The sequence below is a fragment of the Jaculus jaculus genome, chromosome 1, assembly GCF_020740685.1.
Source record: "Jaculus jaculus isolate mJacJac1 chromosome 1, mJacJac1.mat.Y.cur, whole genome shotgun sequence".
In the NCBI taxonomy this organism is placed as follows: Eukaryota; Metazoa; Chordata; class Mammalia; order Rodentia; family Dipodidae; genus Jaculus; species Jaculus jaculus.
The window spans coordinates 240,743,602-240,770,645 of NC_059102.1; the positions used below are offsets into that span (position 1 = coordinate 240,743,602).

The 27,044-nt window shown below is 45.9% G+C and overlaps 1 protein-coding gene across 2 annotated transcripts in view; it reads right to left on the minus strand.

Moving 5' to 3' along the window:
- Positions 1 to 4,029, minus strand: part of Bbs2 (Bardet-Biedl syndrome 2) — a 49,406-nt gene extending 45,377 nt beyond the window's left edge. For both annotated transcript variants that reach the window (XM_045142083.1, XM_045142082.1), the window contains exon 1: positions 3,845 to 4,029. In XM_045142083.1, the coding sequence (XP_044998018.1) occupies positions 3,845 to 3,961 (117 nt within the window). In that variant the 5' untranslated portion in view covers positions 3,962 to 4,029. The remainder of the gene's footprint in view (positions 1 to 3,844) is intronic.
- Positions 4,030 to 27,044: the final 23,015 nt, after the last annotated feature.

Sequence of the window (27,044 nt, forward strand, 5' to 3'; positions counted from 1 at the left end):
AAAATGAATCATTACTTTTCACAGATGTACACCACGGCATATTATAGGAAGTAGCATATATCATTCATGGAAGAGACCTGAAAACTGTGAGTCATTACACAAATACTAGCTATGAGATCCACACTGGGTCAAAAATACACACTCAGCTGGGAGTGGCACACACCTTTAATCTCAGCATTCGGGAGGCAAAGGTAGGAGGATCGTCGTGTGAGCCATCCTGAGACTGCATAGTAAGTTCCAGGTCAGCCTGGGCTAGAGTGAGACCCTACCTCGAAAAACCAAAAAAATTAAAAAAATACATGGGCTGGAGAGATGGCTTAGCGGTTAAGCGCTTGCCTGTGAAGCCTAAGGACCCCGGTTCGAGGCTCGGTTCCCCAGGTCCCACGTTAGCCAGATGCACAAGGGGGCGCATGCGTCTGGAGTTCGTTTGCAGAGGCTGGAAGCCCTGGTGCGCCCATTCTCTCTCTCTCTCTCTCTATCTGTCTTTCTCTCTGCGTCTGTCACTCTCAAATAAATAAATAAAAAAAATAAAAAATTTAAAAAAAATACATATATACATACTTACACATATATACATACATACACATACACACACACTCAAATTTCATTTCCATTCCTTTTTTTTAATTTATTTATTTGAGAGCGACAGACAGAGAGAAAGAGGCAGAGACAGAGAGAGAGGAGAGTGGGCGCACCAGGGCTTCTAGCCACTGCAAACAAACTCCAGACGCGTGCGCCCCCTTGTGCATCTGGCTAACATGGGTCCTGGAGAATCGAGCCTCGAACCGGGGTCCTTAGGCTTCACAGGCAAGCACTTAACCGCTAAGCCATCTCTCCAGCCCCATTCCTATTTTTTTTTTTTTTTGTGATAGGGTCACACTCTAGTCCAAGCTGACCTGGAATTCACTAAGTAGTCTCAGGCTGGCCTCTAACTCAAGGTGATCCTCTTACCTCTAACTCCTGCGTGCTGGAATTAAAGGAGAACACCACCACTCCCTTTTTTTTTTTTTTTTTTTTGTCAGGGTCTCACTGTGTAGCTCATGCTGGCCAGGCTGCTCTCAAATTCTTGGCAATACTCTTGTCTCAGCTTCCTATGTGCTAGGATTATAGGTGTGAGACACCACATGAAGCTCCCTATCCAGAACTTTCTAGTTGAATGGTTTTAGAAGCTCTTTGAACTATTTTTAATCAGTAAGGTGGGAGTAACAAAGTGAGTAATAGCTAACAATCAGTGACTACTTCCCATACTTCCCACTTCACCCATGGTTCTATGTACATTACAAAACGTCATGAAACTCCAAGGCAATGACCATAATCCACCACATCTACATTATACTACTGCTATTGGTCTTGTAACAATGAAACTGAGATAATTAATTTAATAAAGCTTGGTGCCTGCTATAAGTTATGTCATTTGAAGTTATGGTACTCCTTATATTTTGGGCATGCCTCCATCACGTGGCCTTAATTTGCCTTGTCTGTGATCTTTCTAGATTATATGCTTTCTAGAGACCTCAATTTTATCTATGACTCTCCAACAAATAACATAAATGTCCACGGTAAGTCTGAATATTCAATGATCTATCTTTACTGCCTGTGTATGCACGTTCATATATATGTGAAATGTGGGTGCACTTGTGCAAGTTGAGGCTAGAGGTGGATGTCAAGTGTCATCCTTCATCACTCTCCCCCATTTTTTTTTCTTTTCCCTTTTCAAAAACTTTTTGTTTGTTTTGTTTTTTGAGGTAGGGTCTCGCTCTAACCCAGACTGAACTAGAATTCACTATGTAATATCAGGGTGGCCTCGAACTCATAGTGGTCCACACCTGGTTTCCTTTTTTAAAAATTTTATCTTTTGGTGTTTTTTTTTTTTTTTTTGAGGTAGGGTCTCCTTCTAACCCAAGCTGAACTGAATTCACTATGTAGTCTCAAGCTGGCCTCAAACTAAGTGATCTTCCTAACACGACCTCCCAAATGCTGGGATTAAAGGTATGAGCCACCATGCTCATCAGAAAGGAGAGCCGGGTGTGGTGGTGCATGCCTTTAATCCCAGCACTTGGGAGGCAGAGGTAGGTGGATCTCGGTGAGTTTGAGGCCACCCGGAGACTACATAGTGAACTCCAGGTCAGCCTGGACTAGAGTGAGACCCTACCTCGAAAAACCAAAAAGAGGGAGGGAGGGAGGGAGGGAGGGAGGGAGGGAGGGAGGGAGGAAGGAAGGAAGGAAGGAAGGAAGGAAGGAAGGAAGGAAGGAAGGAAGGAAGGAGAGAGAGTGAAAGAGAGGGAGGGAGGGAGAATATGGGCACCCCAGGGCCTCTAGTCACAGTAAACGAACTCCAGATGCATGTACTACTTTGTGCATCTGGCTGTAGGGAGCTAATGCAGACCCCATCTTGGCGCTGGCTTCCTGCCAGTCTTGAGGTAAACAATTCCTTATTTAGGCAGGGCCTTGGCGCCAACCTCGCTTGAGGTTGCGCATGCGCTTGACGCACCTTGTCCCACCTTGTCCCAAGCCTATCCCGTGGCTCCTGTGGGCGGGTGAGCCTATGGCAGCCAATCAGCAGGCGCCCCATAGTATTCTGCCCTATAAAAGCAGCTACACTCCTACGCCCCTAGCCATCAGCTTTCCTGTTAACCAAGAGGCTCTCCAATAAAGTGTGATCAAGAAGGATCTTCGTCTGGTGGTTGTTCTTCTCCTGCAGGACAGGGGGCTCGCCACATCTGGCTTTACAGGGGTACTGGGGAAATCAAACTTGGGTCATTAGGCTTTGCAGGCAAGTGCCTTAACTGCTAAGCTCTCTCTCTAACCCTCTACCATATATACATATATATATATATTTTTTGTTTGTTTGTTTGTTTTTCAAGGTAGGTTTTCACTCTAGCCCAGGCTGACCTACAATTCACTCTGTAGTCTCAGGGTGGCCTTGAACTGAAGGCAATCCTCCTACCTCTGCCTCCTAAATGCTGAGATTAAAGGCGAGCACCACCACTCCCAGCACCTCCACCATACTGTTTTGCGACAGGGTCAGTCACTGAGCCTGGAGCTCACTGAATCAGCTAGGCCAGCAGGCCCTGAGGAGTCTCCAGTCTTCACCTCTGCACTATGCTACTGCCCTTGGTCTTGTAACACTAATGCCGAGATAATTAACGAAATGCACTGGAATTGCAGACATGTTACCTTTACGTGGGAGCTGGGATCCCAACACAGGTCCTCACGTTTACATGACAGGCACCTTACCAATTGAGCTATCTCCCTAGTCCTGAATGATCACCTCTTTCATCTCATTGAGTCTGACATTTCACACAGTATCTAGCACATTGCAAGCCCTGGTGAATACTTAAGTTATGGGGAAAGGCCTGAAGACGATGAGGACCACAAATCCACAAATGCAATACGAATTTAATTTAGGAGGGTGTTTGTAGTTTTTTTTTTGTTGTTGTTGTTTTTTTGTTTTTTAATCTTGCCCTGTAAAGAGACAGCGTGAAAGCAAATTTCATGGACAAGCAGAGGCTCCCGGCAGGAATCTGGAGTCAGCTATTAGTGCTAATCCTAGGCAAGCCCTGCCCCTCCTCGAGATTTCACTTCCCCTAAACTCCTGGTCTTTCCAGCGATTCCAACACTGTCCGGAAGTAAGGACGTGACAAGAAGAAATCGTCAACGACTCAAAAACTACTAGACTCCTGAGAAACACCATTACTGATAGGATGGAGACTCACGGGTCGGTTGCCAGGCAACCCGGGCTGGGTGGGGGGGCGGGGACGGAGGGGGCGGGGTCGCCGGGCGAGGCCCGCGAGGAGCTGCAGTCCTCGGGCCGCGCTCCGTGCGCGCGGGAGCTACCGGTTACCTTGCCCGTTTGGGTGGCGGCCGCCAGGCACGGGTGAATCCCGTCGTAGCGCCCTACGGCCACCATGCGGGGGCTGATTTTGTGGCGCAGTTTCAGGGTGAACACGGGCAGCAGCATGATGGCGCCGGCTCAGGGGAGGCAGGCCGACGCCCGAAGCCGGCGTCAGAGGGGAGCCTCCGGGGTGCGGGCACCGGGACACGCCGCCGCCCGCCACGGCCACTTCCGGCCCAGCGCGAAATCCAGCACGACCCAGGGGCCGCCGGCTCGTTCTGCGGCTGCGCGAACCCACCAGCTCTGCGGCTGCGCAGGCTCCTCCCACTTCCCTGTGACTGTGCAGCGGCGAAGCTGTGATTCTTCGCGGTCGAGTTGGTGCGTTTTGCTGCAGCTTCTCGTTGGTGCCAGTGGTGGCCCTTTGTGAGCCTGTGCTTACCCACGATTCCCTCTCCTGCACGTCAGGCAAGGTGCAGCTCTGCGGGCTCTGCACATGCTATATTGCTCCAAAGGGTCAAAAAATAAGGTCTTATTTTATTATTTGCAAGGAGAGAGAATGGGAGCTCCAGAGCCTCTAGCCACTGCAAACGAAATCCAGATGCTTGTGCCGCTTTGTGCATATGGCTTGCGTGGGTACCAGGGGATCAAATCTGGGCCGTGGGGCTTTTGCAAGCAAGCGCTTGTAACCACGGAGCCATCTTTCCAGCCCCGCAAACTAATTTCTTTTTTTTCTTTTTTCTTTTTCTTTTCTTTTATTTTTTTTTTTTTTTTTTTTTTTTTTTTTTTTTTTTTTTGAGGTAGTGTCTCACTCTAGGCCACGTTGACCTGGAATTCACTATGTAGTCTGAAGGTGTCCTCGTACTTATGGCGACCCTCCTACCTCCGCCTCCCGAGTGCCAGGACCACAGGCGTGCGCCACCACGCCCCGCAAAGCTATTTAAAAAAAAAACCTCATTCTTGGGCTGGAGAGATGGGTTAGCAGCTAAGCGCTTGCCTATGAAGCCTAAGGACCCCAGTTCGAGGCTCGATTCCTCAAGACCCAGGTTAGCCAGATGCACAAGGGGACGCACGCGTCTGGAGTTCGTTTGCAGTGGCTGGACGCCCTGGCACGCCCATTGTCCCTCTCTATCTGCCTCTTTCTCTCTCTTCACTCTCAAATAAATAATTAAAATAAAAAAAAAAAACTTGAGCCCCTGCTCTGTTCCTTGATTTAGCTGTAATGCCAAGGCAAAACAGTAGTAACCTGCACTAAGTATACAAGTATACCAATCCTCTCAAAAGAAAAAGTGCTTTAACTCACATTTAAATAGTCTAGCCTGTGAATGATTTCCTTGCACTGTGCTCATTGCTGGTCGTAGCTTAGTAAGTCACCTCTTCCATAAACAGCTCAAGAGGAGTAAATCTCCTGTAGGCAATTGGGGCTTGTTGCAGTCCGGTTCGCATTGCTGGTAGAAATCACCCAACCAAGAGCAGCTTCTGGGAAAAAAAGAGGTTTATTTTGGCTTACAGGGTTAAGGGGAAGCTCCACGATGGCAGGGGAAAATGATGGCATGAGCAGAGGGTGGACATCACCCCCTGGCCAACATAAGGTGGACAATAGCAACAGAAGAGTGCGAAACGCTGGCAAAGGGAAACTGGCTATAACACTCAAGCCCGCCCCCAACAATACACTCCCTCCAGGAGGCACTAATCCCAAATATCCATCAGCTGGGAACCTAGCATTCAGAACACCTAAGTTTATGGGGGACATCTGACTCAAACCACCACAGGGCTCTTCCTTTTTTTTTTTCTGGCAAACATTTACTGAGATTGCCTTGTTCCCATAAAGGATATATTGGTGAGCAGTAAGAAAGACATACTCTGTCTTCATATGGATCTTCCATTCTATAGACATTATCATGACAAGACCATTTTATCTGATCATAAGGCTGATGTGCTGGGGCTCTTGGAAGGCCTATCAGAACAGATGAAGTAGGAAGAGCCTTGTGATATGAAACTGGCAACTACTAAAAGGCAGGCATTCCAGAGAAAGGGACCAGCAAGGGCAAAGGGTCAGGCTAGAAACCAATATGAGAGACAGAAAGGCCACACCAGGGAGCTTGGGTTTTACTCTTATCAATCAGAAAGACCACACCTGTTGGGTTTCCATGGAAGGCTGGTCTTGGATTCTATACAGCAAGCCCCACACCTGTTATGCACTTCCTTGGTGATCTGTGACTTCACAATTGCTTTTCCTTGCAGGACATTACAAAAATCAGAAAAGCATTACTAGCATGTATTGAGCATTTTTAACAAGCCATACTAAATGCTTTTTTTTTTTCTTTCAAAGAAGGGTCTCACTCTAGCCTAGGTTGACCTGGAATTCACTCTGTAGTCTCAGGGTGGCCTCAAACTCACGGCGATGCTCCTACCTCTGCCTCCCGAGTGCTGGGATTAAAGGCGTGTGTCACCACACCTGGCCCATACTGAGTACTTTTCATGGGCCATTTTTCTTATTCCCATCATAACCCTATGAGGCAGACTATTGTACCCCATTTTGCAGATGCCAAAATCTTACCATCATCATCTTTCCTCTTTACAAGTCTTCATTGGTTTTCTACTTTCAACCAATGCCCAAGTTCTTCAACTAATGGTGTTTACATGTCCAGACTCAGACCACCATTGATCTCTGTAGCCTCACCTTTTGCTGCTTCTTGCTTCCAACTTGATCCCTTCTCAGATGCTGTTTCTAGTTTCTCTGCTTACACTGTGTTCTCTGCCTGGATGCCCTTCCCTCACTCAGAACCCTTCCATCTTTGGGACTGGAGTTGCATACCTCCAGGGAATCTTGTCTGGTGGCCTCTGTGACTACCGTTCCCACACTTAGGACCTAGCCACACTTCCTCTCTGTCTCCCTCGGGTCTCCAGCAGTCATATCATGTGCTGTATTGAGGATATTTAAGTTTCTGGAGCACAGCTCTTACGAGGATCAACAAGGCACCCAGAAGCATAGGCAGGAGACCATTCTTTCTGCCAAGCAGTGGTCGGGGCAGGAGACTTAGAGCTTTCCTCTCACATGAAAGGCCAGACATGACCCTCTCCTGCCAGCACTCCCAGAACCTTCTCTGCCTCTCATGACTATTCCAAAGATCTGTAGCCCTTCTGAGGAGACATTAGAGAGAGCTTGGAATTCTGAGAACCTAGGACTTGTGAGAGAGATAGAGTGGCAGCTGGTGACCTGTAGGGAGGCAGCACTACAAAGGAGGTCAACCCATGAACCGTGACAACCCACAGGCACTTCCATCTTCCATCAGTCACTAGCTGAGACATGAGCTCTTTATTTAATCCTAACACATTTACTGAGGCCTCTGTGTTAGGCACTTGGCACACATTAAATCACTGATCCTCACAGTCAAAGGGAGAAATTGTCATCATCCCATTTTTCAAATGAGAATATAGAGCAACTTTAGGCCATAATCACACAGCTGGCTAACTGCAGAGTCAGGATGGCAAACCCAACTGATGAGCTCCTGAGGGCTGTACACAGGGCCTCCTGCCGCGAATTTTGGTCGAGGACCAGTGTCCTTACAAGAAAAGAGAAGGGGGGCTAGGGATATGGCTCAGTGGTTAAGACACTTGCCTGCAAAGTTTAATGGCCTAGGTTCAGTTCCTCAATATCTACATAAATCCATATGCGCAAACATGACACATGACCTGGAATTTGTTTGCGGTGGCAAGCAGCTCCAGCATGACCATTCTCATTCTCTCTCTCTCTCTTGCGTGCGTGTGCATGCTTTTTCTCTCTTGCTTTCTCTCTCTTTCCTTGCAAATAAATAAAAATATTAAAAAAAGAAAAGGGTTAAGAGAGCCACTTATGAGGAGGGAATCAGATACTCATAATCATAACTAATAAATGTATGTAAGGCAGGGGCTAGAGAGCTGCCTTAGCAGTTAAGGCACTTGCTTATGAAGCCTAAGGACTCAGGTTCAACTCTCCTAGTCCCATGGAAGCCAGATGCACAGTGACTTAAGCGCACAAAGCTGCACATGTGCACAAGGGGTCACACACATCTGAGTTTGATTGCAATGGTTGGAGGCCCTGGTATGCCAATCCCCCCCTCATAAAAAAAAAAAAAAAGGCCAGTCTGTTGGGTTGCCCTCTCATATGTGGATCCTAGCTACAAGTGATTGGACTTCCATGTGAGTAGGAAGAAAACTCAGTAACAAAGGCCAGTAAACTAGAAAAGAAATATAAAGGGAAGAGAAAGGAAGGGAGGGGGCTACTTAATAGGATGGTATTGTGTGTGTGTATATATATATTCAATATATATATATTAAAAGGCCCAAAGTGAGGTTAGAGGAAAAGATTGTGTAAAGGAAAGGTGGAGGGAGGGCTAATCAAAATCTAAGAGGATATAAATAAATCATATGGAATCCTACTTTTTTGGACAATGGAACACTCAGGAGCCATAGATTGTTGCTAGAAAATTTTCAGTGCCAGGGATGGGGTAGCTTCCAGTGAGTTGTTGGCCAGGGAGGTCCCTGGTGCCCCCAAAACGTTACAGGCCATTGCTGAGGCCCTTGGTTTCCCACCAGGAATAGATGGTAAGACCCTATTGATGAAGACTCCACATACTTGGGCTGCAAGGCCACTGAGAAATCCCGCTGGAACTGAGCTGATAACCTCCTCCATGTAGACCACCTGACAGAAAGCTAGAAGAAGCCATAATGCTTGCAGTTCAATGGGAGAGAGAGAAATCTCCAGTGAAGATACTCAACAGTGGACACTGCAAGCCTTATATTTTGCCAGTCAGGCCAAATGAGACAACAGGTTCAATACTGGCATGTCTGTCATGGTGGAAGCCAACTGCCCTCTAATTGGACTGGAGGTCTGCTCCATGGGAGGGAAAACATCCCTGATAATGAAAGCTTACAACAGAGGTAGTCATGAGCCCTAAGGGGGTAACATCTGCTGCTATCTGGCTAAACATATATACTATGCTTATCAAACAGCCCAGTAAGCACTTCTTTTAATGTTCATACCCTTATATTAATGCTACTCTCACTTTTGGTAGAGAATCTTCTCTTTTCAGATGGCAGTGACCTTGGGATGACTCAGAAGGCATCATGGTGCTGGAAAGAAGTCACCGGAGTGCTCAGTACTGTAATATCTCTATCACACCTTCCAAGGCACAGGGTCTAATGCGGAAGAGGTGGTGGAAAGAATGTAAGAGTCAAAGGAAGGGTAGGACTCCTTACAATGTGCTCCTCCAGACACAAAATGGCCTGGATATCCATGACCTCACAGTGCCTGACACTACCTACACAAGACCATAAGAGGAGGAAAAGATCATGACATCAAAATAAAAGAGAGACTGATTGAGATGGGGAGGGGATATGATGGAGAATGGAATTTCAAAAGGGAAAGTGGGGGGGGGAGGGTATTACCATGGGATATTTTTTATAGTCATGGAAGTTGTTGATAAAAATTTGAAAAAAAAGCCAGTCTGTTGGGCTTCCCTCAAAAAAAAAAAATGTGTAAGCCAATGTCTGGCACTTGAGAAGGGCTCCGTCAATAATCACTAGCATGACCTCGAGGAGAATGGACTACCTGTGACTAGTTGGGATCTGTATGGCAGTAAGTTCATTGTCTTTCTTTTTTTTCTTAGCAGGTGGCATTGTACTGTTTCCTTTGAGCCCTGGGTTTGGAATGCCAACCTAGCTAATCAAGTTTTACTGGGCTAGATCAGGACTAAAAGTTTAGATCTCAATTAGTGGGGAAGAGAAGGAGGCCTTAGGCCATGCCTGCTGTGGACTACTCCCTCTCCTCATCCTCACTGTGAGCTTGCACAGCAGCCCCGCTAGGGGGTGGACATGTATAGAGAACAGAGATCTGGGCACTTGGGATTCAGGCAGCTTCCCATAGCTGCAGTAATTCTCAAGAAGCAAGCAGAGGGCTGGAGAGATGGCTTAGCGGTTAAGCGCTCGCCTGTGAAGCCTGTGGACTCCGGTTCGAGGCTCGGTTCCCCAGGTCCCACGTTAGCCAGATAGATGCACAAGGGGGCGCACGCGTCTGGAGTTCGTTTGCAGAGGCTGGAAGCCCTGGCGCGCCCATTCTTTCTCTCTCCCTCTATCTGTCTTTCTCTCTGTGTCTGTCGCTCTCAAATAAATAAATAAAAATTAAAAAAAAAAAAAAGAAGCAGGCAGAGCTGAAGAAAGATGCTTTCTGTCAATTGGAGAAAGCCTTTTGTCTTTAGTTTAGTTTTATTTTTTGAAACATTTAGTTCTGACTGACTTGATACTACTCACCACATAGTCTAGGCTGGTCTCAAGCTCATAGCAGTCCTTCTACCTCAACCTCTGCTACTGCTACTGTTGCTTCTGCTTCTTCTTTTTATTTTCAAGGTAGGGTCTCACTCTAGCCCAGACTGACCTAGTATTCACTAAGTAGTCTCAGGGTGTCCTTGAACTCATGGTGATCCTCATATCTCTGCCTCCCGAGTGCTGGGATTAAAGACGTGCACCACTACACCCGACAGCCTCTTCTTTAAAAATAATAATAATAGTAATAATAATAATAATAATTTAATTAGGGCTGGAGAGATGGCTTAGCAGTTAAGGTACTTGCCTGTAAAGCCTAAGGACCCAGATTTGGTTACCCAGAACCCACGTAAACCATATATACATGGTGGCGCATGCATCTGGAGTTCATTTGTAGTGGCTAGAGGCCCTGGCAGGTCCATTCTCTCTCTCAAATAAATAAATAAAAATTAAACTTCTCATGTAAATTGTTGTTTGAAATTTCAAAAAAATACGTTTTTAAAAAGTATTTTATTTATTTGCAAGGAGAGAGAGGGGATGAGAGAGAGAGAGAAGTATGGACACACTAGGGTCTCTAGCTGCTGTGAACAGACTCCAGATGCCTGCGCCACTTTGTAGATCTAACTTTGCGTGGGTACTGGAGAATCGAACTCATGTTGTTAGGCTTATGTAGGCATCTTCCCAGCCCTACCTCAGCCTCTTCGTAAAATGGCATAGTATGAAGACAGACCTTGTCTGCAGATGAATGTCATCCCACTCCTGGTGCCCCAGAGCCTGTCTTTACAGGAACACAGTTGTGGGTTTCCCCAAATTCTTTTCTGTTTGTTTGTTTAATTTTTTCTTTTTCTTGAGGTAGGGTCTCACTGTAGCCCAGGTTGACTAGAAATCACTATAGAGTCTCAGGGTGGCCTCGAACTCACAGTGATCCTCCTACCTCTGCCTCCCAGGTGCTGGGATTAAAGGTGTGCACCACCATGCCCGGCTGGTTTCCCCAGATTCTTTAAGAGGAGTAGCCATCAGGTCCCCAACCCAGTCCATAGAAGGATAGGGACCAAGAGACGACTACAGTAGAGCAGGCCACCCACAGCAAAGCTCTGTGGGACATTTACCTCATCTTCCCTTCAGGGTCTGCCCTCCTTGGTGTCCAGGCCCTCAGTCTCCCTCAGATCTCTGTAATATGTCTGCTGTGGGCCATGGTGTGAGGTTGACCATGCTGGTCTCTTTTTTTTTTTTTTTTTTTTTTTTATTTATTTGAGAGCGACAGACACAGAGAGAAAGACAGATAGAGGGAGAGAGAGAGAATGGGCGCGCCAGGGCTTCCAGCCTCTGCAAACGAACTCCAGACGCGTGCGCCCCCTTGTGCATCTGGCTAACGTGGGACCTGGGGAACCGAGCCTCGAACCGGGATCCTTAGGCTTCACAGGCAAGCGCTTAACTGCTAAGCCATCTCTCCAGCCCATGGTCTCTTTTCTAAGCTCATTTCACACATGTCAGGCACAAAACATCATATTATTCACATATGAAGACAGCTTCTTTCTGGTCAGTAGATGAAGGGGGAAGCTACCGATAAGAAGAATAATAAGCTTAACATTTGTTGAACATTCACCATGCACTGGGCTGATAAATTCTTTTTTGGTGTGTGTGCATGTGTGTGCACATGCGTGTGCATGCATGTGTATGTCCTGTGTAGACGTGTATGTGCCCTTGCAGAGCCCCATATGCTGGCCTGCAGCAGAGGTCACTCGCCTGCAGTGGGTGGCAGAGTCAACCATCAGGTGTCCTGATAGGCCTCTTTGGAGCCAGAGTCTCTTTTTTACAGATTCTGGAGTTCGTATGTTTCCATTCTCAGGTCTCTGCTCCCTGCAGGCCTGGGGTAACAGGCGCACATGGCCGCACCCAGCTGTTTTACGTGGGCTCTGGAGATTTGAACTCTGACACTCTCAGACCCTTCAGACCCTCATGCTTGCATAGAAAGTGCACTTAACTGCCGAGCTGTTTCTCTAGTTCTGGACTGCTAAATTCTTTTCATGTAAATTATTTATTTATTTATTTAAGAGAGAGAGGCAAGTAGAGAGAGAATGGGCACACAGGGCCTGTAGCCATTGCAATCGAACACCAGATGCATGTGCCACCTTGTGCATCTGCTTCACGTGGGTCCTGGGGAATCAACCCTGGGCTCTTTAGCTTTGCAGGCAATTGCCTTAGCCACTAAGCCATTTTTCCAGCCCCTAAATTCTTTACTTACATTATTCTCTCAAATAATCTTCAACCCATAAAATGGGTACTATTACTGCCTCTATTTTACTTGAGTTTGCACAGCAGTCCCACTAGGGGGTGTACACGTATAAAAACACTGAACTAAGGTCAACCCTAGCTTCTCCCTAACCACTTCACGCACATCCTACAGAACTGAAGTAAGTGGGTGTTAGATGCTCCCATCCTCCACCTCAGACCAGTAGGAACCAGGAAGACCGAGTGGTACAGAGGAGGTAGGACTCCCCAGTCAGAAATTTCTTATGGTTGCTGACAGTAACTTTGCCCAACTTTCTGTTGGTTTTCTTTTAGGGGAGATCCCCAACACTTCCATGGGCTTAAAATTCCTTGGAAAGGAAGCCAGGCATGGTGGCACACGCCTTTAATCCCAGCACTCGGGAGGCAGAGGTAGGAGGATCGCCATGAGTTCAAGCCTATCCTGAGACTACACAGTGAATTCCAGGTCAGCCTGGGCCACAGTGAGACCCTACCTTGAAAAACCAAAAAATAAATAAATAAAATTCCTTGGAAAGCCCCACATCCCACTGTTCCGGGTCTGATATCCCTTCAAGCATCATGTGATCCTCCCCTAAGGACTCTTGCTTCAGAGTCCATAATGCTAAAGTGCTTATAGCATAAGTCTGAATAATTGAAGAGCTGTTGAAAGTTAGACTAAGTAAGGAACATATTAAACTTGAATTACAAAACTATAAATATCTAACACATCCAGCATGGAAAGGAGTTTTTGCCTCCACTACTGAATATTCGAATATTGAATATTTGCACCTCCTCCATTTGTCTCTCCAGATCCATGGCCTACCTCTTCTGTGCCCAGGAGGCTGACATCTGCAGATGTGGTCTCCCCTCCCTTGATCTGCTGTGGGAGGGGAAGTCAGAGTGTTGGTTCCTGCCTTGCTGCTGGCTGTGACTTGGCATTCTTCTATTATAGCCATAGCTCCCAGCAGGCACGTTCTCAGCCTCGATGGCAGCTTTCACTGAGCGCCACGATGCCACCCTGTCACTCCTTCCCTCAGGCCCAAGGGTGGCAACAGATTTCCACTGTGCAAGTCTCCAGGTGCCTCATGGGCTCTCCTGGGTACACCCCTTATGCTGAATACGCAGCAGTAAAGAATCTCTTTGCTAATCTGTCCTTCTGCTGACAAGTAGCAGAGTGCTCTACCCCAAACTTGCCACTGCGACGTGAGAATCCTCTTTGGCAGAAGACAGTTGAGAAAAGACTTAGAAGGAAAGCTTTCTGGCCAAGCACGGTGGTTCACATTTGCAAGCTCAAGCTTAGGAGAGTGAGGTAGTTAGATCGCCATGAGTACTAGGCCAGTCTTGTCTACATAATAAGTTTACAGCAGTTTGCAATTCAGAATGAGACCCTGTCTCAAAAAAAAAAAAAAATTAGGGGGGCTGGAGAAGCCAGGTGTGGCGATGCACACTTTTAATACCAGCACTCAGGAGACAGAGGTAGGAGAAGTGCTATGAGTTCAAGGCCACACTAAGACTACATAGTGAATTCCAAGACAACCTGAGCTAGAGTGAGACCCTACCTCGAAAAATCAAAAGAAAAAAAAAAGGTAGAGGGATCTACTAGAGAGATGGCTCAGCGGTTAAGGCACTTGCCTACAAAGTCTAACAACCTAGGTTCGATTCCCCAGAACCCATGTAAAGCCAGATGCACAAAGTGGCACATGCATCTGACGTTCGTTTGCAGTGGTTAGAGGCTCTAGTGTGCCCATTCTCTCCCTTTCTTTCTCTCTGTCTGTCTGTCTGTCTGTCTGTCTCTCTACCTCTCTCTCTCTCTCTTTCTCTGCTTATAAATAAATATTTTTAAAAATTAAGGAAGGGGGCTGGAGAGATGGCTTAGCAGTTAAGCGCTTGCCTGTGAAGCCTAAGAACCTTGGTTCGAGGCTCGGTTCCCCAGGTCCCACGTTAGCCAGATGCACAAGGGGGCGCACGCGTCTGGAGTTCGTTTGCAGAGGCTGGAAGCCCTGGCGCGCCCATTCTCTCTCTCTCCCTCTATCTGTCTTTCTCTCTGTGTCTGTCACTCTCAAATAAATAAATAAATAAATAAATAAAAATTTAAAATAAAAATAAAACATTAGAGATTTATAAACATGTAAGGCAATGTTATTATTCATACCACATTTTAAAAAAATAAGGAAGGAAGGGAAGGAGGGAGAAAAGGGAAGGTAGACAAGCTTTCTAATGGCGTATGGTGACACATACCTATAATTCTAGCACTGAGGAAGCATAGGCAGGAGGATTGTCATAATTTCAAGGCCAGCCTGGTCTTTCCAGAAAGTTCCAGACCAGTCAGAGCTATATAATATAACTCTGTCTCAAGAAAAAAAAAAAAGAAAAAGGAAAAGGAGCCGGGCGTGGTGGTGGTGGTGCATGCCTTTAATCCCAGCACTCGGGATACAGAGGTAGGAGGATCACCATGAGTTCGAGGCCACCCTGAGACTCCATAGTAAATTCTAGGTCAGCCTGGGCTAGAGTGAGACCCTACCTCAAAAAAAAAAAAAAAGGAGAAAGGAAAGGAAAGAAAGACACTGGAAGGAAGGACTGAGGGAAGGAAAGGAAGAAAGAAGAAGAGAGGGAGGAAAAGGAGGGAAGGAGGGAAGAAGGAAAGAAGGGAAGGAGGATCCCCAGATCCTGCATAAAAGCTGGAAGCTGTGATAATCGCCTGTGGTGAGAAAGGAGACAAGAGAATTTCTGGGAAGCAAGTAGATCAGCTAGCCTGGAACTTGAAGCAGTGAGCAATGAAACACGAGAGGCCCTGCTTCAAATGAGGCGGAAAGCAAGGTCTCATTAAGTTGCCCAGGCTGACCTCAATCTTACTCTGTAACCCAGGCTGGCCTCAAACTTGTGATCCTCCTTCCCCAGCATTCTGAGTAGGTAGGATTATAGGTCAGGCTCAAATATCCTTATTCAAAAGTAACCATCTGCAAGATATTACTGTGGGAAGAGCCTGGGTAAGGCCCATGGGCTTTCTTGGTGCCATTTGTTACAATTGCATGTGAACTCACAACTAACTCAAAACAAGGAGTTCACAGTTTAAAAATTCAAAGGTAAACTGAGTGTGCTGGCATTTACCTTCAGTCCCAGCACTCAGGAGGCAGAGTGAAGACAACTGCCCTGAGTTCGAGGCCAATCTGAGGGTATGTAGTGTATTTCAGGTCAGCCTGGGTTATAGCAAGACCCTACCTCAAAACAAAACAAAACAAAACAAAACAAAAGGAGGGAAAGATGGCTTAGTGATCAAGGCTTTTGCTGGCGAAGCCTAAGAACACAGTACCCATGCAAGCCAGATGCACAAGGTGGCACATGCATCTGGAGTTCATTTACAGTGGCTAGAGACCCTGACACACCGATTCTCTCCCCCCATTCCTCTCTCTCTCTCTCTCTCTCTGTGCCTTTCTCTCGCTCTTTCTAATAAATAAACTAGATAAACTTATTTTTTTTTTAAAGAAAAAAACTCAAAGGTAAGGACAGATGCAGATGAGGAACAGCCTAAAAGGCATCGAAGGAAACGGAGCCAGGCATGGTGGTGCATACCTGAATGCTAGCACTTAGGAGGGGAAGATGGGAGAATCGCAGCAAGCTGAAGGTCGGCCCAAGCTACACAATGAGTTCAAGGCCAGCCTGGACTCTATAACAAGACCTTGTCTAAAGCAAAATAATTTCCAACATCAGATTGACATTTTCATATTGACTTCATTTTTTAATTATTGTATTTTGAAGCCAGGCATGGTGGCGCACGCCTTTAATCCCAGCACTCGGGAGGCAGAGGCCAGAGGATCACTGTGAGTTCAAGGCCACCCTGAGACTCCATAATGAACTCCAGGTCAGCCCGAACTACAGTGAGACTCTACCTGGAAAAGCCACAAAAAAACCAAAATTATTGTATTTTGGGTATATTAAGTTAAAGAAAGTGTATCACCAATATATATATAAGGTAGGGGTATGTGTATGTGTATGTGTGTGTGTGTAGTACATGCCTATGATCCTAGCACTTGGAGGCTTAAACAGGAGAATGACACATTCAAAGCCAGACTGGGCTACATAGCATAAAAAGACCTTGTTTAAACTGGGCATGGTGACTCATGCCTTTAATCCCAGCACTCAGGAGACAGAGGTAGGAGTTTGTTGAGAGTGTGAGGCCACACTGAGACTATATAGTGAATTCCAGATCAGCCTGGGCTAGAGCAAGACCTTACCTTGAGAAAAAACAAAACAAAACAAAAAAAGACCTTGTTTAAAAAACAATTAAAAAAAATATATGGTGCTAGAGAGATGGCCTAGCAGTTAAGGTGCTTGCCTGCAAAGCCAAGGACCCAGATTCAATTCCTTAGTTCCCACATAAGTACCTATATAAGATACACAAGGTGGCACATGTGTCTGGAGTTCATTTGCAATGGCTAGAGGCCCTAGCATGCCCATTCTCTCTCTCTCTCTCTCTCTGGCTCTTTCTCTCAAATAAATAAATAAATAATAAAATACTACAATTTTCAAAAAATTAATGAGGGCTGGAGGGATGGCTTAGCCATTAAGGCGCTTGCCAACAAAGCCAAAGGACCCAGGTTTGATTCCTTAAGACTCACATAAGTCAGATGCACAAGGTAGCACATGTATCTGGAGTTCGTTTGCAGTGGCTAGATGCCCTGGTGCACCCATTCTCTGTGTGTGTGTGTGTGTGTCAAATAAATAAATGAAAATAAAATATTTTTTAAAAATAATGAGAAAAGGCCAAGTAAAGATTCTAAAAGTGGGCTGGGGACCTACCGAGTTCCAGCTCTGTGAATCAAGTTCAGTCTCACCTGCAACCCTCTGCATTTATGCCTTCCTCCATCTGGAGAAATCTACCTGGTGCCAGAAATCTTCTCATCCTGCCTTCCATGGGTCACCACATAACAAAACAGATCTGCATTGGGACTCCCTCCTCCAAAATGGTTCAATCTATCTGAACACTTCCCATAGCACCTGTCATGTAGTGCATGTTGCCTTCTTTTCTTATTTTAGGGTGTGTGTGTAATTGTGCGTATGGGTGTGCATGGGCATATAATGCATGTGAGCATGCCACAGCTCACTTGTGAAGGTCGAAGGACAACTTGTGAGGGTTCGTTCTCACCTTCTCTCATTTGAGGTAAGATCTCTTGTTCTCATTACAACTGTGATGTCAAGCTACCTGGTCCATGAGCTTCTGGGAGCTTTCCTTGCCTGTGGCTGTCATCTCTGGACTGGCATGCTGGGATATAGAAGCCCACCATGGTTCCGGCTTTTACCTGGGGTCTGAGGATGTCCACTCAGCTACGCAAGCTTGTGCGGCAGTTGCTTCCTCCACTGAGCCATCTCCTCACCCTCTTCCTTTTCGGTGACATAGTTTATGTAGACCAGACTGACCTTGAACTCACCATGTGGCCGAGGCTGTCTTGAACTCCTAATCTTCCCACCTCTCCATCTCCTCAGTGCTGGGACTATGGCAAGTGCCGCAACACACAGTAGATTTGATGGGAAACTGAGCTTCACAGAACCTGCACCAGAGACTGAGTGGAGAATCAGTTAATTTTCACACCAGTGTAGGTCCAGGAGACTCTCCTCCAAATCCTGAACTCTGGTTTTTGGTGGTTTCGAGCTTATATACCTTCTCTTGGACTAGTCTCATTATTGTTTTAGTCTCAGAGCTCAGAGCCCCAGCCTAGTACCAGAGACTTTGAGTATAAGATAGGCAAGTTTTACAGAAACAGAAAAATGGTTAAGCCTGCAGCTGTGTTTTCTAGATAGAAAGGAAACACAAGATGATTTACAAAATAGGATAGGAGCTGCAATACAGATCATGGTCTTGAAACAATTTAAAAAAAAACAAACTACAGTGTTGGACATAACCAGCACAAAAGACTATCCAGTATAGGACATACATTTGGGGTAAGAGCTTGCAAATCTCCTTACCTCAATTTCCATCTCACATTGACTGCATATTCAAAACAAAATCAGAAGCTGTATCTTGAATAACTCACTTGGCAGGACCCACTATGCCACCAGTTCTATCTACCTTTAATCTCCTGTTCTAGATCTTTCCAGGCCTGGCTCTTACATGCGCATTGGATCACGGCTCAGGCCTCTTCCTCAGAGAGGCCTGTCTGGTGCCCACAGGCTTCCCTTGCATGGCCTGCTTTGTCTGTCCCAGCCTGAGGGCTTGGCTTACCTGAAGTTCCTCACTGAGACCTAAGCTAGATGACAAGGATGCATTACTAAGTGTTTCCAAGTGGTGTCTTGAGCATTTTTTGTTTTTCTTTACCATTTACTTCCCCAAAGATAAGTGACCAATACCCACAAGGCCCTGTTCAGGGTTCTAGGCCAGCTGAATGGGTCTGGCACTCCTGAAGTAAAGAAGTGAAGCCATGGAAAGAAACTGTTCCGTTTATACATATTTGAGGACCAAAGTTTTTGTTTGTTTGTTCTTTCATATTTGAGTCAAGGTCTTGCTCTATACCCCAGGTGGCCTTGAACTCTCAGCAATCCTCCTGCCTCTGCCTCTCTTGACTGTTGGGATTACAGGCATGGGCCACTGAACCATGCCTCAGGAGGTTTTTGTTTATTTTTTTAATTTTTTTCTCAATTTTTATTAACATTTTCCATGATTATAAAAAGTATCCCATGGTAATACCCTCTCCGCGCCCCCACTTTCCCCTTTGAAATTCCATTCTCCATCATATCCCCCCCTCATCTCAATCGGTCTCTCTAGGAGTTATTTTTGGTAAGAACATTGATCAGGTAATTCTGATCCTCAGTTTTTCGTTGACTTGGTGAGTTACAGTCGAAGGCTCTTAGACAAAGAAGGCCTGAAGAGATGCCCAGTGCTTCAAGGTGCTTGCTGGCAAAGCCTGGGGGCCTAGGTTTGGTTCCTCACTGTTCGTGTAAAGCCATGCATGCGAAGTGCGCGTGTGTCTGGACGTGGTGTTTGCAGTGGCAGGAGGCCTTGCTGTGTCCACACTTTTACTCCTTCTTTCTTTCCCACTCAAGTAAATAAGCATGTCTTTAAAAAAGAATAGAAAAAGAGGGCTGGAGAGATGGCTCAGTGGTTAAAAGCACATGCTTACAAAGCCTGCCATGCATCTGGGGTTTGTTTGGAGCAGCCAAAGCACCCCGGTGAGCCCTCTTTCTCTCCCCCTCTCTCTCTTTCTCTCTCTCTCTCTCTCCTTCTCCCTCTACTTGCAAATAGATGTTGTTCAAAAAGTTTTTTTAAAAATTTAGCATACCAGAATTCAAATATCATAATAAATCTGCTGAACAAGTCACTCAACTAAATCCATTTTGAGCCATTTTTATTCTTCCTAATAGTCCCTGAACTGTTGGCATAAGCTTTTAATTTTGAAATGCCTATATACCCCATATAAGTTGTGATATTCTCAATCTAGGAACCTCATCTTTTGATCATTGAAAAACTGCTCTCTCTTTCATCTCCACCTGCCAAGGCCACAGTGGTAAATGGAACTGATGGGAAGGTGTGTCCAGAGCTGCGCCGACAATGACAAATCTGCTTTGCCAGGTCAACCAAGAGCCAAGTCTTCAAATGATGTTGAAATTATAGGAAGCCACAATGGGATGCTGTAAACCTAGCACCCAAGGAGCAGAGAAACCGGCTTCTGGCCCACCCTGCCCCTGGGTTCAGATCAAAGCAGATAGCTGGACACTGTCCCAGTTTCCAGCGTGTTCCTTAGAACCCCTGGAGCATCCCTGGGTGTGGCCAGCATCAGACGCTGGCTAAGACTTGACTCAGCTTTGGTAACTATCCATCTGGAGAGGAAGCCAACTTTTGGGGCACCTGCTCTGGAGGGTCTGCGCTGTTCTTCAGTAGTCTGAAGTCACGTAGCTGAAACAGTGCAGTCTTACAGCTCTGAACATTGTATCTCCAGACAAAGCGCCAAAGGAAATGTCAAGTTCCATTTCTGTATGCCTAACGTTACTAAGTGGTAAGGAACTGTATATCCTCTGCCAACACAAGAACCCCAGCCCATTCGAATCCTTCCTGTGACTGGGAGGTTCCCACCTCACAGGGAGGCCATCCCAGTCAAACAACTCCCTGAACGTTTAGCTCCATCAAACCACATAGTGATCCTTCTGGAGAAACATGCTGACTTCATCATTTTTTTCATGTCTGCTTAAATTATTTATTTATTTATTTAAGAGAGAGGGGGGGGAGGGAGAGAATGGGCATGCCAGGGCCTCCAGCCACTGCAAACGAACTCCAGATGCATGCACCCCCCTTGTGCATCTAGCTAATGTGGGTCCTGGGGAATCGAACCAGGGTCCTTTGGCTTTGCAAGCAAATGCCTTAACCACTAAGCCATCTCTCCAGCCCTCATGTCAGCTTTTCAAGTATTGGAAAATGTCTTCTTCCCCCCAAGTTTCCTTTGTCCTGAACCTCTCCAAGGAGCCCCTTCAAGAGATCCTGTGGAGGGCTGGAGGGATGGCTTAGCAGTTAAGGTGCTTGCCTGCAAAGCCAAAGGACCCAGGTTCGATTCCCCAGGACTCACTTTAGCCAGATGCATAAGGGGGCGCATGCGTCTGGAGTTCATTTGCAGTGGCTGGAGGCCCTGGCACGCCCATTCTTCCTCTCTCTATCTGCTTCTTTCTCTGTCAAATAAGTAAATAAATAAATTTTTTTAAAAAAAGAGAGATACTGGGGAGATAGAACTCCTAGTTCCTTTACCAAGGTGGGCATGCTTTAACCATTACTTCTTTCTTAAGGGCTCTGCTCTGACAAGAACAGAACTCTGAAGCAGACCGGACATACTGTGAGTCTCTCCCTAGCATACAAACACATAGAAAGTCCTTCCCTTACATTTGCCTCAAGCTTTTCATTTGTAAGCCAGAGGTGAGGGCAGTGGTGCAGCACAGAGAATGGGGTGTGCACAGCCCTGGAACTCTCCAGCAAGACGCGGAGGAACAAAAATCAGTGCTTTGGGGCTGGAGAGATGGCTTAGCGGTTAAGCGCTTGCCTGTGAAGCCTAAGGACTCTGGTTCGAGGCTCGGTTCCCCAGGTCCCACGTTAGCCAGATGCACAAGGGGGCGCACGCGTCTGGAGTTTGTTTGCAGAGGCTGGAAGCCCTGGCGCGTCCATTCTCTCTCTCTCCCTCTATCTGTCTTTCTCTCTGTGTCTGTCGCTCTCAAATAAATAAACAAATAAAAATTAAAAAAAAAAAATCAGTGCTTTGTTTTGTTTTGTTTTGGTCCTGAAGATTGAGCTGTGGCCTTGAGCATGCTCAGCACACGTTCTACCACTGTAGGGCACTAGGATGTTCCAGAAGGGAATCATGATGTCACAGTAGCTTACTGTGATCTCACAACAGGAAATCAGGACAACACAGTAGGGAATTATGACATCATAGTAGGATGTTATATCACAGCAGAGAATTATGATTTCATCATAGGGCACTGTGGTGTCATGTTGAGACACTGAAATGTCACAATATGGAATTTTGGTGTCAAAAATGGAGAACCAGGGTGCTACTCTAGCATATTGTGATGTCACAGTAAGAAACTGTGATGTCATAGTGGAGCACTATGATGTCACTATGGGGAAGTGTGATGTTATAAGATAGTGTGATGTGACAACTGAGCATTGCGATCCCACATTGTGATATCACCATGGTATATTATGTTGTTACAATGTAGAGTTAATGGCATCACAGTAGGATGCTGTGATGTCACAGGGGGAATTATGATGTCACAGTGGAATACTGTGGTCAGACATTGTGGCATTACACTGAGTATTGTGATGTTTCAGTTGGGCATTGTGGTGTCACAACAGATTATTGTGATGTCAGTAGGGTGTTGTGATCCAATGGGGCATTGTGATGTCATAGTAGATTGTTGTGTCACAGCAGGATGCCATGATATCACAATCGGTAATTTGGGGGAGGAAGGTTGAGGTAGGGTCTCACTCTAGCTCAGGCTGACCTGGAACTCACTATGTAGTCTCAGGTGGCCTTGAACTCACAGGGATCCTCCTACCTCTGCCTCCCCAATGCTAAGGTCAAAGGCATGCACCATCATGCCTGGCACAATGGGTAATTTTGATAGTACAGTAAGACATTTTGTCACAGTTGGGTATTGCCATGTCACTGTGGAGAATTATGATGTCATAATAGGTTATAGTGATGTTCCCTAACCTTAACCCTAGTTCAGGACTCATTTTGGAAAGATATGTGAAAAACCGGTAATAGAGGTACTGAGCCTTAGTGGTTCCCTGTAGGACACAGAGGAATGTTCATCTAGGATTGTGAAGAAACTAAGGGATGGGACTTGAGGAACACACACAGGATGAGGAGGCCACAGAGGAAACTGCAACCACTACTGTGGGCTGAATAGTATTCTCTTCCACCTCTCAAAAAAGATGTCTTAAGGTCTTTAGCCCCAGTGCCTCCAAACATAATTTTGTTTGGAGATGGAGTCTTTGAACAGTCAAAAGAAGTCATCAGCTGTCATAGACAAATTCATAATCCAGTATGATTCATGTCTCTATAAAAGAGAGGTGTGTGGACAAACACAGACACAGGGAGAGTGTCCTATAATGATGAAGGCAGACATCAGAGTGATGCTTCTACAAGCCAATGAACACCAAAGATTGCCAGCAAGCCACTGGAAGCTGGGGAGAGAGGCATGGAATGGAGTCGTCACAGGTCTCAAGAACCCTGCTTATACTTTGATCTTGGTCTTATAGCTTCCAGAACTAGGAGAAAGTAAGTTTCCGTTGTTGAACCCCCTCGCTATGTGGTATTTCACTGTGATGGTCCTAAGCAAACTAGGTCTAGAAGCAACAGGGAAGGGAAGTCTGTCTCAAGAGCTTAATGAGGAGGGTCTGGCTAGAGCTGTAACTCATGGAAGGAGCCAGGAAAAAAAAATCATGACCAGCTCTCCTTCCATTCTCCCTTCTCCTGCATTGCCTCAGTCAGCTGGAAGCCAGTGTGGAAGGGTAACCTTAAATCCACAATCCTCCTGCCTCTGCCTCTTGAGTGCTGGGATTACAGACATGGGCTACCATGCCTGGTGCAAAGACCCTTTTTCCTAGTGTGACCTCCATCAATTTTGATAGTTCCAATGGAAGAATCTCATATTCATACTTCATTCACTACTATGTGGACCCCACTTCAAACAAAGTGGAAGGTAAGGATGAATACACAAAGTTGTCCATGCATGGTGTGGTTTATGAATGCTCGAGCCCACACAAATGAACAGGAACACACAAACACACATACACACCAAAAAAGTATGCTATGTATGTAGATAAATTGGTACCCTTGATATAAAAGTAATGTCTAGCATCCTTCCACTTATGGAGCACTCCAAGCTGGGAAGGGTGCGCAGGAAGAGAGGACCCAGCATGCAATCCCCCGCCATCTGTGGAAGGGGACCCTAGAACTGGTCTGAGTGGACGTCTCCGGGGAAGGGATGCTGGTGGCAACAACAGGGATGAGAGAAGGACTTCCTTTCATTATAAGAGGTTTTTTTGTTGTTTTGGTAGAGTAATGAAATTTTTTTTTTGTTTGTTTTTTGAGGTAGGTTTCACTGTAGCTCAGGCTGATTGGAATTCACTATATATTCTCAGGGTGGCCTTGAACTCATGGTGAGCCTCCTACCTCTGCCTCCTGAGTGCTGGGATTAAAGGCATGTGCCACCACACCAGGCTTAATTTTTTTTTATTAACAACTTCCATGATTATAAAAAATATCCCGTGGTAATGCCCTCCCTCCCCCCACCTTCCCCTTTGAAACTCCATTCTCCATCATATCCCCTCCCCCTCTCAATCAGTCTCTCTTTTATTTTGATGTTATGATCTTTTCCTCCTAATATGAGTATAATAGCCAAAGAAAGGGTAGGACTCCTTAAAGTGTGCTCCCCCAAGACACAAAATGGCCTGGATATCCATGACCTCACAGTGCTTGACACTACTAGCCACACAAGACCATCATAACAGGCTTAAATTTTGTTCTTTTAACTATTTTGAACTATTCAGCTCAGTGGCATTAGGTTACAATTTATGAGGCCATCAACACTGTTCTTAGACTATTTTCATCATCCTAAACAGAAACTCAGTGCTCATCACGTAACTGTCATGGTGAGTGTGTAGTTCAGTGGGAGAACTTTCTTAACATGCACAAGGCCCTAGGTTTGATCTCCAACACCAGAAAGAAAAAAAGGCAAATAATAACAGCAAAAGAAGCCAAAACTAGTCAGATATACACCTGTAGTTATAGAACTTGGGAGGCTAAGGCAGAAGGCCAGCCCAGAATAGAAAATGAGATCCTGGGCTGGAGAGATGACTTAGTGGTTAAGGCACTTGCTTGCAAAGCCTAAGGACCCACATTTGACTCTCCAGGTCCTATGTAAGCCAGACACACAAGATGACATAAGCATTCAAGGTTGCACATGTGCACAATGTGGCACACATATCTGGAGTCCAATTACAGTGGCTGGAGTGGTGAGCCAATTCTTTCCCTCTCTTGCTCACTTTCTCACTTAAAAAGGTTAGTCTAGGCCAGGCGTGGTGGCGCACGCCTTTAATCCCAGCATTCAGGGGGCAGAGGTAGGAGGCTCACCATGAGTTCAAGGCCACCCTGAGAATATATAGTGAATTCCAATCAGCCTGAGCTACAGTGAAACCTACCTCGAAAAACAAACAAACAAATAAAAAAATTCATTACTCTACCCAAACAAAAAAAGCTCTTATAATGAAAGGAAGTCCTTCTCTCATCCCTGTTGTTGCCACCAGCATCCCTTCCCCAGAGACGTGCACTCAGACCAGTTCTAGGGTCCCCTTCCGCAGATGGCGGGGGATTTCATGCTGGGTCCTCTCTTCCTGCGCACCCTACCCAGCTTGGAGTGCTCCATAAATGGAAGGATGCTAGACATTACTTTTATATCAAGGGTACCAATTTATCTACATACATAGCATACGTTTTTGGTGTGTATGTGTGTGTGTGTTCCTGTTCATTTGTGTGGGCTCGAGCATTCATAAACCACACCACGCATGGACAACTTTGTGTATTCATCCTTACTTTCCACAGGGTTCACATAAGGAGTGAATGAAGTATAAATATGAGATTTTTCCATTGGAACTATCAAAACTGATGGAGGTCACACAGGAAAAAGGGTCTTTGCACCAGGCATGGAAGTCAATGTCTATAATCCCAGTACTCAAGAGGCAGAGGCAGGAGGATTGTGGATTTAAGGCTACCCTGGGCTACATGGCAAGACCTTGTCAAAAGGAAAGGGAAGGGAATGAAAGGAAAGGAAAGGAAAAATAAGAAAGAGTGGGAAGCTGGAAAGATGGCTTAGTGGGTAAGGGCCTTGCCTACAAAGCCCAAGTACTCAGGTTTGATTCCCCAGGACCCACATAAGTCAGATGCACAAGGTGGCACATACATCTGGAGTTCGTTTGCAGTGGCTGGAGGCCCTGGAACACCCATTCTCTCTCCCTTTCTCTCTCTTTCAAATAAATTAAACATTTTAAAAATGAGTGGGAGAAACCCTTTGTTTGATGCTGGTGATATAGTGCCCAACAGCCACACAGCTCTTATCCTGAGGCAGCTGGTACCCTACACACAGTGGCCTAATTAATTTATTTAATTCTTACAACAACTTGATGATGTAGGTGCTGTTCTTAATTACCCCCATTTTACCAGTCACAGCCCCAGGGCATGAAGAGATGAAGTACCTTGTCTAAGATCTAATGAATGGCAGAACTGAGGTTAAGGCCACATCACATTGTGAGGCTCTAGGGCTTTTGCTCTTTTTTATTTTGTTTTTATTTTATTTATTTATTTATTTATGAGCGAGAAAGAGAATGGGTGCACCAGGGCCTCTAGCCACTTCAAGCAAACCTGTGTTCCACCATTTGCATCTGGCTTACGTGGGCTTATGGGGAGTTGAACCTAGGTCCTTGAGCTTTGTAGGCAAGTGCCTTAACCACTAAACCATCTCTCCAGCCTAAGGGCATTTCCTCTTATTCACTATGCCTTCCTTATTGCCTCATGGGCATTTACTGAATTTCATGCAGTCCATAGGCTTCAGACATAAACAGCACCCTCAAGAAGTCCACAACTGTGACAGGATGTCACAGCATGACTTACCTTAATACAAAGCAAGGAATTATTGGTGTTATGATCTCTGGAGGTTAGAGGTGGGACAATGCTGCATGCTGAACTGCCACATGGAGGAAGTGACATTTAAGTGTATATGGGACCCACATTCAGGAGGCAACTACCTATCCATTACTAGCTACCTGAGATCGGAGTCCTTCCTAGAGCCTTATTGTTCCTCCTACTTTACAGAGAGACAGAATTAACTGAGGCTTCCACATCTGCATGGCAGTGGTAGAGGGGATTCTCTCCCTGGCTCTAATTCAAGAGCTGGGGCTACCCCAAAGTGAGGTTCAGCCAGCATCCTGGCAATGCGCCTGGCGGGGTCTTCCCCATGCTGTTGCCATCAGCTGTCCCACATAAGGCATGCCTGAGATCTCTAGTTGGCTGAGAGGGAAGTACCATCCTTGGCAGAGCTGCCCAAGCCAATTAACAAGCCAAAAGCACTTTGAAGATGAAATTGTCCATTAAAAGGCCTGGTTCCCACAGTTGCCAACAGTGAG